General features: G+C 45.7%; 1 protein-coding gene across 1 annotated transcript in view; it reads left to right on the forward strand.

Moving 5' to 3' along the window:
* Positions 1–298: 298 nt before the first annotated feature.
* LOC112573438 (putative transcription factor SOX-15) overlaps positions 299–12,835 on the forward strand; it is a 29,689-nt gene continuing 17,152 nt past the window's right edge. Inside the window, exons 1-2 of the mRNA XM_025253813.1 lie at positions 299–693; positions 2,299–3,178. Coding sequence (XP_025109598.1) covers positions 541–693; positions 2,299–3,178 — 1,033 coding nt within the window. The 5' untranslated portion in view covers positions 299–540. The remainder of the gene's footprint in view (positions 694–2,298; positions 3,179–12,835) is intronic.

The following is a 12,835-nucleotide window of genomic DNA, read 5'->3' on the forward strand; positions in this document are numbered from 1 at the left end:
GGGCGCTGGGTTGTTGTGCGAGAGGCTCTTGTACAGCTTGTGCCACCCGCACCCGTCTCTGAGGGACAGGAGGGGGAGCGAGGCTGCGGGTGCTCTACCCCCAACACGCACGCACGCGCACTCTCTCTCTCACACACACAGACACACAGACACACGGTGTGACAATACGAGCGAGTAATCGAGCGAGATGGGTATGACGCATGCACGATATAGCGCACCGACACGCGCACACACACGCACGCACCGAGGGAGCGAAGCGAGAGAGAGGGGAACACTTAAATATCTACTCCAACAAGTGCCCCGCGCACTCAGTGTGTTCCCCACTGCCGTAGCGAGACGACCGGCCGACTAGCGGGCCGCCCAGCAAGCCCACAGTTTATCTCGCGCACAAACCGTCAGCGCCAACAGTTGCACTCAGGCTGAGAGCTCGAGCGGCCACACGGCCCTCCACATCCTCCAGCCTCTTGGAGCATCGTATGTGTGTGTGTCCTCGCTCGTGACGAACTAAACAACAACAACTGAGGATTGCTAGAGGAGGGAATGCCTGGGAGACTTGACTTGTGCCCGTCACAGCCTGTCACTGGACGACACAAAACAACTCATTGCGATTGGTTTATCTCATCGAATGTTGCAGAAAGCAAAACAAAAGTCTGCTGGTGCCATCGCTGTTCTTACTCTAGACAATTAATAAAGGTAAGGCGCATTTTTACACAAATATTCTTCACGACTTGAGCAAATAATAATGACAGTAATGAGGGAATAATTAAAGCGGAGTGTCGGACTCTGTAGTGAAACTAGTGTATTAATGACATTATTGTAATTAGTGTGCTGCTGCCAGCTGGTGGAATGGCAGGTGAAGATGATGTGGAGGTAAGGACCTCAGTGTGGGCCAAGTGTGGGCCCTCCTCACTGTCAGTTGTCACTCGCAGACAAGGAAAGCACGCGCGCCTGGCACCGACAACAGACCAGCGCAGGGAGGCTTTCCGCACGCGCAACTGGCGTCTCCACAAAAACAACAACAACAACTCACAAAACGCTTGAGAGAATATAAGTGAATGTTTTTACACACACACAGAACAAACACACACACAACCACACAAACATCAAATGAACACAGACACACGCTCTCTCTCTCACAGACACACACACTCTCACTTTTGATCGCGCTCACATCAAAGGAAGGAGACAAAAAGTTTGAAAGTTAGCAATGAAGGAGAAAGAAGTTCATTCGTTAATGTATTAACATAAAATAATTTATAAATATTGTTTTGTAGAGAAATAATGGGGGAAGGGAGTAAAGACTCTGTCGTAAAGATTGTAACACATCGATAGAAAATATAATTCTTGTGTATTTACATGTTTGTCCTCATGTCCTGCTATTTTCGTGATGTGTTTGTTTATTGTATAATTATCGTTTGAAACTGTCATGTCGGCAATCAGTCTGGGTGCGGGGAGAATTTAGATTATGTTTTCGCCGAGTGTTTATGTTGGGTTCAACTTGTTTGTATCTTATTGTGAGGCTGGTTGATGATGCGCTGTTGTCGCATCTGCAACACGCGATTGTTAAAAATTACAGTCGGTAATGGCCAGTAATTATTATTCGAAATACCTGCTGGGTTTTGTACACATAATTTCTAATGTTCAAACCCCATGTGTCCACAAACCATTTTATTTGTCGTATTCTAAGTTATTACACGTGTCAGTTACTGTCGTCGATCAAATGACCAATCGATGGATCAGATTGCATCAGTACTGCGATCTAGGGACATTAAAATGCACTGTTAGTGGGTTACAGGGGAGGGTCAACTTCTTGACCAGAGAGATTTCAATGAACAGACAAACTTTACCTTGATTATAGACATACCCAGCTCCAACAAAAGAGAATTCGCGATAATGTATGTGTGTGCGCGCGCGTGTTTGAGTCTCTACTGTACATTTTCCAACTTTTTTTGATTTTCTCATTGCTGTCACCATTGACAGGAGTCTGCAAGAAAAGATAAGTCTTATCAGTTCTTGTTAGTAGCAGTGTACAGCGCCTAGATACGTCCCTCGACAGGACCTGCCTATCTGCCAGTTCTTACCGCCGCCTCTGTGTATCTCTCTCTCCATCGATCCCGAGCCGGCGATAAAAGTGAGCAGGCATGCTTGAGATAATAGGAGATAATAGTTTTCCTCGCCTGTCATGTTGATGCCGTGCGAAGCAGTGATACGGAGGAGTTTGAAAGTTGCCCTTTGTGTGACACTGAGACATGTGACCTTCAGCGTGTTTACTCTTCGCCTTCCTTCCTTCTCTTGCAGAGTGACACTGGGACTGACACTGGCAGCGGTGTCGCTGCTGAGCATCGCAAACTACTGAAGAAGGTGAGGAAGATGACGATGACTATGACGTCAGTTCATCATCTTCCGCCCGTGCCACCCTGCCCCTCCCTCCATCACATGAGGGGAGACTACTCTTGCGACGCTGACCTGATGTCCCCTCCTCCCGTGCACCCCCCGTCATTTCTCAAGGCCAATCTGACTTCACCGGTGTCGTCACCGCAGCAACAGCAGCAACTTTCTCCACACCAGTCTTCTCACCATCCCTTGCTACCTCCATTGACGACAGGAGCACCACCTCCACCACCTCAACAACAACAACCACACCGCGAGCATGTTCACCAGCAGGACCAGCCCCACCACCAGACTCAGCATTCTCTCCACCACCATCACCAGCATCAACAGCAGCACCACTTCCAGCAGCAGCCTCACCAGTCGCCTCATCATCCCATGGCCATGTCTATGGCCAACCACTTCTACGACAACAACCACCTGCAGGCCGCCGCCAGCCACTCCCACATGAACCTCCCGCAGCACGGCCACACGTCACACCCCCGTCAGCTGCCGGTGCCGCATCCCATGAGCCTGGTGCCGCATGCAGCATCTCACGCAGGGGGCGCTAACTCTATAGGAGACTGGATGAACGTCAAGTTCCCTCCTCCTGCCCCTCGCACGATGTTGTCCAGGAGTTCAGCGGATATGACGTGCTCCAGTTCCCTGGGTCGCGTGACGTCATCAAGACGAAGTGAGCCTCGGATCCGGCGACCAATGAACGCTTTTATGGTGTGGGCCAAATCGGAACGTAAGCGACTGGCAGCCGAGAACCCGGACATACACAACGCCGACCTCAGCAAAATTCTGGGTAAGCTTTTTATTCTCTTTCGTTTTTTTCTTCTTTCTTTCCACGTCTTTGGTCCTTGCCTAGCACTTCTTCCTTCCTTTCTTTGCTACTTCCCTTTCGTATTTTTTTTCATTTATTTAAAAATATATATTTTTTTTCATTCATTAACTCAGTTTTAGTTTCATTCAATCATGTTTTTTAAGTTTTAACAACGCGGTCCGACGGTACTAACCTTACGAACGATGCTACAATCATCTGAGAGAAAACAAGGATTTGAGCTAGAAATAATGTTTATACAACACCGTCTACATGCTCATAGATCGAAATGGTCCTTCCTTACAGACCGTCAAGATCGTCTTTCTTACTGAGAAAGTTGAATATCGACATATATGTGTTTTTAATCTTATTTATTCATTAATTAATTTTATGATTAAAATGTTATTGCGTGATGACATCATGCGAATGAGAATTTGCTACGCCCTCGACAACATGGTTAATTATCGAAGGATTTAATTTGCTTTGTTTCTAGTCTCCTGGGGTTTTGATGTTGCTGGTATGAGCATAATGACTGGAGATAAGTTAGTAGCCACGTGAAACAGTCGAGGCAGCCACCCGAAGCAAACTCAGCAATGAAATGCACAAATATTTACTTTGGAAGCGAAACATTTTTGTTGTTATTGCTTGCAGTACCACGTGTCATTATCAGAACCCTGTGACATAGTTAATAATGTGTATACTACAGTGCATAGTGATTACAGTTGCTCGGGCTTTTATAGAGCAAAACACCATCCCACCCTTTCAGTCGCTACCCGCGAGGTGTGAGAGGCTGAGCTCAGGGTTACTCGGTGCTTGCCACGTCGAAGAACGAAATCCCGACCATGTGGTTGTCTCCCTCGGCACTGCTCACTGATTTTTTTTTTAGTCTTTCCTTTTAGTTCTTGTAATGATTCGCTCCGTGGATAAAAAGTCAGAAGTGAGGTTCACCACTCTCTCTCTCTCACACGTCAGCAATAGCAGGCATTACCAAACGACACAACATTAACCTGTCGGTGTCTGCAGGATGTTTCGCCCCCGAAGAGAGGTATGCGGTCGGTGCAGTTGCAGCAAAGTGGAAGGTGTGAATGCTTGTGACGAGGCGTGAAACGACAACTGCTAAGAGATAATGTCCGAGGGTTCACTTTACATACCTTGAGAGAGAGAGAGCGAATAGGAGGCTGGTGGAAGAAAAAAATCATCCTGTGTATGAACATACGAGGTACAGGTTATCACCGATATTTGCAAAGTGTTTAGAATGAAAACCCTAAATGCCGGAATAGTACATTGATTACTTACATCAATTAAACTAAAATAACAGTAAACAAGGAATGTATGTTCTTCAGATCAACGTTAAAAAATAAATGTTATGTTATTATATGAAACAAAGCTGACATATATGACATATATATAACATGAAGCACGAGCGACTCTTTGTCGACCAGAAAATCCAGATTAAAAAAAAAATTTACTCTTCGAGGATACTTTTCCTGGTCGTAAAAAGAAAACAATGATTGACAAAAATTTTGAGGAATTACTTTTTTGAAAAGACAGGAGTTAAATATAGGATGATTTATCTTATACATACATACGATGTATCAAAATATAAAATGCATATAAATGGAAGTCTCAAAGTTTTACTATGACTGCCAATCACTCATTGCATTTAGAAACATGTCTGATGTGTTTGATGGCGAGAAGCTCATCAACCTCTCGAAAATCCCTGTTATAGAGAGTGTGCACTGATAGGATGTACTCTGACAGAAAACCTTGCATGAAAATCTTAATTAGACAATCAGACAGCTACACCCATCTAAACCTCCGATTACACCCGACACTTGCACGAGAGCCAGTCACACCTCAAAGGTCAAAACTCTGCACAGGGGGACTCGATGATACTAATGATGTAAGTATATAGGATACCTGATGATACTAAAGATGTAACTATATATGAGTCCTGATGATACTAGTGATGTAAGTACATAGAACAGTCTTTAGCTTTGTCACACTTCGTGAGCGTGAGAGTTGATCAGCTCAGTAAAAGGTGTTTGTAAATATACTCTCTATGTGTTGTTTATTAGTCTTTCAATCCATACTGCACATAGTGTTTACACCCCTCCTCTTCCTTTTCCCAAGCAGAGCTAGCCATCAGATAGCAAGATGCCGCAATTATCTTTCCACAGTCACTTTTGTTAAAATCAAAATATGAATTGTTATAAAATGTATATTCAAGAGTTGAAGGTTCAAAGCTGTAGGTGTGACAGCTGTCAGAATAAAAACTGTCGTCTTGACGCCTGTAGGGGAAGTGAGTTGTAGGTGGTTCATCCTGCCAAGGCTGTATCAGTCAGGGGGATTTCAGTCGGCATCATGCTGGCAAGCCCCAGTCAGCTGACAAAAGTTTATATCTGTACGATCGAGACGAGGAAAAAGCGAAACTGGAGGACATCCGTTACCGGAGGCAGTGAACTTCATCGATGTGGTTGACGTTTCCTCATTCCGCCATCTCGCCGATTCCGCTCTCAGACACTCCGCCAGCCCACCAGACTGCAGGCGCCGCCCACCACGGCATGGACCACGCCCACCCAGCGGTTACTGATGGTCCAAGACGCAGGCGGCCGTTCCTTTGATCGCATCCTCGCCCGGAGAGCGATTTGCAAACGGCGAGGGGGAGAGAGGGAGGGTGTAGGGTGTAGGGTGGGTTCCGGGTGGAGATATCATCTCGTGATACCGAGTCTACCCGACAGAGCCGATGTACGACGTAGTAAGTGGTTGGCGCTTACAGCAGAAAATTTAAAATGTTCATCGACCACATCGCGCTTTTAATTCTTATGCAAGCGAACTTTGACCTCCCAGTTAGCACACGTCACACTGTTTCTGTCCGACATCAAACACATTTCCAGAGGACGTCTGTAGAACTTCTGTTTCTCCTGTGTGTGCCTTTCTGCATCTCTGCCAGGCCAATATTGGCATTTCTGAGTTATCAGTTTGTAATGTTGTTGTTTGGTGGATGATGATAGTGGACGGGGTAAGTAGTGGTGGTTGGTGACGTCACGCTTACGTCAGTTGATCCTGAATTCTGAGGGTTACAGTGGTGAACTCTATTCACTGTAGTAACAGTGTAGTAATGTGACTGGAGACCAGTACACAGCTGTGGTCGGTGGGGGCGGAGGAGAATAAGCGGGTGAAGAAGGTAAGACAAGGTGAAATAAATTTGCAATGAGAGCAAAACAGCGGGAGAAAAATAGGTAAGGGGCCACTAGACTTGCAACTTTTTTTCGTCTTCTTTTGAAGTCCTGCAGACAACAGTGTGTGGTGGGGGAAAAGATGAAAGCTGAAGAAAATAAATCTCGACTGTATTCACTCTCATATAAAAGTTAATACACGAAGCATAAAGTTGCTCGTTCTGTTTGCACACCGGTTAATCCTCCTGCTACCCCACATCAATGTTTGAAGAACTGCTTCTATTGTGTGCGTTGTTGATATTAAATTCTTCCACAAATATTTCCGGCCATGACGTTTGTAAATACAGCAACTGGGTTTTTTATTAATTGTGGAAGGGGAAAGGAGGGAACGACAGTGTATTTCACCACCTTAATCACTACATTTTAATCACAGAAACGCAGTTTGTAGTACAACACCAATACTTTCTCTCTCTCCTGCTGATTTGCATCAAGAAATTAACACACAGGTGCAAACACAAGCAGCCCCACCTCAGCCCCACGTGCACACACGGATGTAGGTATTTTTTTGAAAGAAGGTCTTGGCGAGGGCTATAATTGTCATCGTTTTCTTATCAAAAGCTTGTCGCCACTCAATGATAATTAAGTGGCAGGAGGCGCGCGAAGGGAGCGTGAGTCAGCCTCAGCCTGGACATACGGGCACGCTGTGACGTCACGAGGGGAGCTGTGGCGAACGCCCGACTCGAAGACCACTTGGTGGCGCTCACGCTGGCGCACTTGCAGCCCCTACAGTCGCAGAGATGTGGCTGCTGATTGGTCGAGTGCTGACTGTACAGGACAGAATGTATGGTGTTGTACTGTGGAGTATTGTTCAGTTGTATCTCACCAACCAGCCATCTTGGTCTGGACATCCTGTGAGTGCAGCCAGCCGCTCTGCTGTATGTGACAAACCCTCCCTCTGTCCTTGGAGGTTTCGACTGATTTACAAGATAAATACACAGAGAAATACAAAGTTGTGGTCTCAAGTGGCTGAAAAGAAAACAATTTTACTTTTAGGACGTCCGTAATGTCATCTCATCATTTAAAGACCAGCATGAGCACATCCCCCCATCCTTGACATGAGTGTGCTTACTTCATCACAAAATGTACTGTGACCTATACATGACCCCTCTATGACGCACCTCGTGCCTTTCCGAAGATGCAGTCCTCACGTGACATTTTCAAATGTTCACAAGAAACAGTCAAACGGTCACGTGCAATCTATGTTCTTATCTTTTCATTGGCTTCAGTCTTGGTGACCCAAAGGTTACATGTACGACAGTGACGTCATTGTTTTCACTTTGTTGTGCACGTGTTGACAAACTCGATGTTTCCTCGGTCTGTTGAAGAAAGATATTCAAAAACAAAACTCAGGCTGGTCTTGAAAATGTGAAGCAGTCCTGGCAGATTGCAGTTGAGGAGAAAGAGAATAATGAAGAGGATGTTATCAGTGTAGCTGGGATCCGTGATACACACCCCTCTCCCACCATGTGGAGCAAGCTGTGACATGCTCTGTGAAAAGGTCACTGGCCAGTCGTTTGTCTGGTCTCACTGACACTGGGTGCAGTACCTGGCCCACGCTAAACAGCTAATCTGTGGAAGTGGGAACAGTTTATCTGGCGAACTGTTTTATTTGACTACCTTGTAAACATTGGCCATAGTCAACTATTCAGCTTATGAAAAACTAAATTTCTGTACCTCACGCCTACATTTCGCCGTGCAGCTGACTCCGGGTGACCCATGCACACCCACCACAGACCACGCACATGATCGTGAGCCATGGCAAGCAACCAACAGCCGGTCACATGACCACTGTCTAGTCACCATGACGCCCACATAACACACACATGTGTACTTCAGCTGTCTTACACTCCAACAGACTCGCCCTAGTTTGCTCCTTACTTCTCGAGAACTTCCATATGTTAGTAATGCTTTGCGTGAACGTTAGCTAAAATAACAGACAAAAAGTGAATATCCATGGCTTGAAATGTTTTAATGATGTGAGGAACAGTTTTAATGAAAAGTGTCTTGTATGAATGTTTAGCATCTCAAATGTTTCTTGAAGCAATTGGAAGCCATTGGGATGCTTGTATGTGCTCCTCAAAGACAATTTACTTGTTAAAACAGTTTCGACATATCACAGCTATTGAATAGAAAGCAAGGATTCTATAATAATAATCTTTGCTTACAAAGTAGACTACTATAGTGATTATCACTAGTGAATGACATCATTTGATAATTTGAGGAAGCTAGAAGACCCCAAACATTGCAGAAGTCTTCCAAGAAATGCTGCTATCAACATCCCAAGGAGTTCACAACTTGATAGACCTTAACAAGGCTTTTGACATGTCTGGCATGAAGGGTGTGACATATGATGTGAAAATTCATTATCGAAGAGGGTGTCGTCCAAGCCATCAAGGTGTTGTATAGGAGCTCAACGAGCGGTTCCACGACAGATACCCGCATCCGGTTTGCGACAGCAGCAGGGCAATGGCTAGACTGGACAGGGTCTGGCATAGCCTATAACATCAGTTTTCTATATAGTGTAATTGTAGAAATGTTTTACTTCAAAACTTTTCCACAAGTACGATATGGTTTCTGAACTATTCAATGACTCGTGTAAACGCAGGCAGTACTACTCCCTCAATGTTGACACCAGAGCAAAAAGATGTTCCAGTCGAGTTCCCTGCTGGACTGGAATGTACTTTGGAAGTAGCTTGCTACTAAAGATGGCTGCCTATGACACGATAACACGGACACGGAGACTGCGCATGTCACCGAGCCACACGCATGTCGAGTACATTCTCCGGAACGTATCTCTGTCAGAAAGAAGAGAAGGGGAGAGGAGAGAGAAAGAGGTTATCGCTTGCTGCAATCAGTGATGACTTTTGTGTTGTTTTGGTCGTAAGGTTAGAGGTCACCGTCGCACGTGCATGTCGCCAGGCTCGTGTATGCACGTATTGTGCGCATGCGCGCGGACAGCTGACCCTTGACTGGCGCCGTGAGCGGTGAGAGTGGTGACGTCAGCAGCACGCACAGGAGTGACAAGGACTCAGCGGCCAACAGGTTTTGTTTGGGGACCGATGATAGTATCTGACAGATGGGTGATGACATTAGATAATTGTGATGATCCTTTCCAGTTGATGGGGGGCAGCACTGTGTGGAGGAGGTCATGACACCATCAGACTGATGGATGATGACAGGTCCTGGGTGGGTCCATGATACAAGTTGCACTCAGCATGGGAGGGACTGACTGGAATTTGCGAGGGTTCGCCACATCGGCGTGTTATTGTTTTTACTGAAGGTCGATGTGAATTTCCGTAGAACTGCGGTTTGTGTGAGACCACATGGTAGACCCACCGACATTCGCGTGTCCGAGCAAGGAGTTATTTCCACAGACATCTAGTAGTATTTCATTGAATAATGTTCACTTATACCTGGTAACCTGCGTGTTGACGAGAGTTATTCTCTCTCTCTGTTATTGTTTCCACGTCTGATGCCGGTCCGGTGGTAACACAGCTGTGTGGTCTCCCACCCCCACCCACTTGTTTTGTTTGTTTACTTGTCAAGGGAAAGAGGCGTGAACACGTGACAGACAATACACTCACACACATTCTTCTTGTCAACAAACACATCAATCTCTATTCGCAGTCTCCTCGCTACGTGTGTACGATCACGTCCGCAAGTGTACTACCTTACCTGTACACGTATGTATTCATGTCATATAATAGTATAAATTAGAGAACGAATTTCCTGGTGTGATGAAAGCTTAATTAATCTGTTACAATAAGATTTTGAACGAATCTTGACCATAAAGCAAACAATAGCATCAGCAAACGGGTGGCAAGAAGACAAACATGAAAAAAATAACGATAATGAACTGAGAGTGAACTGAACTGTACACTTGATTATGAAAGATATTTTTTTGGGAAAAGAAGAAAAGAAATATGAGCACATAAAGCGCGCCTACAATAGTCAGAAGGCTAACCACGTGTGACAAACGAGAGTGTAATAATTTTATTTGCCTTTGGTATGGACAGACACAATTCATCTGCCTTCTAAAATAAAAGTAATCGAAGATATGTTATATCTTCCTCAGATAATATTTGTTGAGAAACTGAACTGTATACGCGGTGAGAAAGAAGTGCGTTCACCTGGCACTACATTGTGAGCAGTGAACTGCCGGCTGTCCACGTTTTTGTCAGTGAGCAAGTGCCTCACACCCACTCGTACTCACGGCTGAGTTCTGACAACAAAAACTTACCTGTCACATGCTCTTTGAATCACATCTCACAGACAGGTGCACCCTGACTTCTGCCACCAACCCCAGGCGTGAAATGGGCCGCGCATGCTTTGCGCGTGCAATAATAATCATAGTAATAACAGAGACGTTGCGCCTCGTCACGTGCTTCCTACGGCGGCACCACGTGAGGCAGGAGGGTGGACCGGGAGGAGCAGCTTCTCTCTCTCTCCATCTCTGTGTGTGTGTGTGGCTGGCTGTGAAAACTCTTGTTTGTCTATTATTCTGTTCCGCTAGGAGAGTAAGAAAAAGTTTTATTCGAGCCAAATACGCTAATGTCTGCCTTCCTCCCTCTGCGGCCATTATCTCGCCATATAAATCAAACGAAGCAGAAAGGAGGTTTCACGGCAGGCACACCTTGTGGATGTTGGAACACGGATGTGCTGGTGCATAATGAAGACATGTTGGGGGACATGATGGGAGGATGGAGGGAAGGGCACGACTGAAAGACGAGCCACCACCAGTTCAATAAATCTTCAACCTATAACAGCTGAGTATTTTCGCAAAACAAGTGAGTTGTAAACTAATTTAGTCAAGAAAATGTTTCCAGTAAAATAATCAAAGATTAAAATGCAAACGTAAATAAAATAATTTAAATATTCGTTTTTTAAGGCAAGAATAGTCTGCTGCTGTCTATAAAAGTGTTAGTCGAAGAAATTTCTTCCTCCTCTTAAAATGTGTCTGGAGACATTTTGGTCACCCTATTCACCCCCCTAACTGCCTCCCCCACCACCATCATCAGTGTAGAAAGTAATTAAGGTGAGGATATTGCCGTGGTGTCATTTCCTCAATGACAGACCAAAATACAACGGTGAGGCCTGTAATCACCGACATCAAAACACCGAGTTTAATTAAAGCAACAAGAATGACTAAAAAAATTGCAGCTTTTTTGTTCACATCCGCCATTGACCTGTTGCTGGTGACTGATAAAAGCAGACCCCGGCACCCTCCACTTCCGGACGCAAAGTCAGGAGTTAGCTCCCACGGTGGTGCCGCGACGTGTACCTCCACTGTGGCCTGCTTGGGTTCGCTCCCTTGCCCTCCATCTATATTTGCAAACTTGTACAAGACAAAACACTCGTGTAGGTGGTTCTCCCACACTAGGTGGCGCTCAGGGTGCGGTACGAGGAAGAAGGGTCAGACGGGGTCAGTACGTCATGCCAGAGGTCAAACAAGGCTGCAGCGAGCGGCGAAATGTGTTTTTTGTTTTCGGTTCAGCCAAACTTGAAAGACCTTATTTGGTGGAGGTTAAGGACTAGTCTTCCACGCCTTCATGCGGCCAGAGGCTGGGCGAAGTCGAGACCAAAGGGCAGCTTCGTTCAGAGTAAGCACACCGGCAAAGGACCTCCACATCTCAGCGTTTGATCTCTCGCCGATGGCCCTCCAGTCCGAGTGGCTTGTCGCGCGGCCCTCCTGAATGGCGCTTGACCGGAAGTGAACGACCATACCGACTGTCAGCAGCTAGGCTGATGGTTCCCTTCTGTTATTTTTTCATCTGTTTCGATTTTTCTTTTTTGTGGTTACACCGAGATATTTCTGACATTTTATGTCCCCGTCGTTCTGTCTTCTTGCGAGAGGTCAAAAGTTAATATGCTTCCTTCAGCTTCCTTGTCCGCATCACTGTGGTTGATTTGCATCTTTTATAAAAGGCAATTAACTAACATCAATCAGTGTCAACTCGTCGATACAGGGATTTGCTTAAACTTTTTGCTTGATTTTAGTTTCGGTGTTCTTAAAAATGTGTTCTTCCTCCATGTAAACAATACCTTCAAAGCAAAAACAACTAAAACAGATGTAACTAATCTCGGTCGTTTTTATGAGTAATTTTGTATTTTAAAGTAAGATTTGTTTGTGGCCCTGTCGGTGAGGGTGTGTGGCGAGGGGTGACGACTGGCAGGAGTACGGCAGAGGAAGTCTGTGCTGCTTGCCCTCGACAAGGACGCCGCGCGGTGTCGCGTGTAACGCGAGCGGTCCGAGGAGGGCCACGAGTGCCCAGTGCCTCACAAGTGCGGCATCACATTTCGACTTGTGCGCCGACGATAACACGCAGACCCTGAGAATTTTCGAACATGCATGCACGTGGCGGAAGCTCCTGCAAGAGCGGCTACATTTCGAGATGAGAAACTT

Source organism: Pomacea canaliculata, linkage group LG10 (genome assembly GCF_003073045.1).
Source record: "Pomacea canaliculata isolate SZHN2017 linkage group LG10, ASM307304v1, whole genome shotgun sequence".
NCBI classification, from domain to species: Eukaryota; Metazoa; Mollusca; class Gastropoda; order Architaenioglossa; family Ampullariidae; genus Pomacea; species Pomacea canaliculata.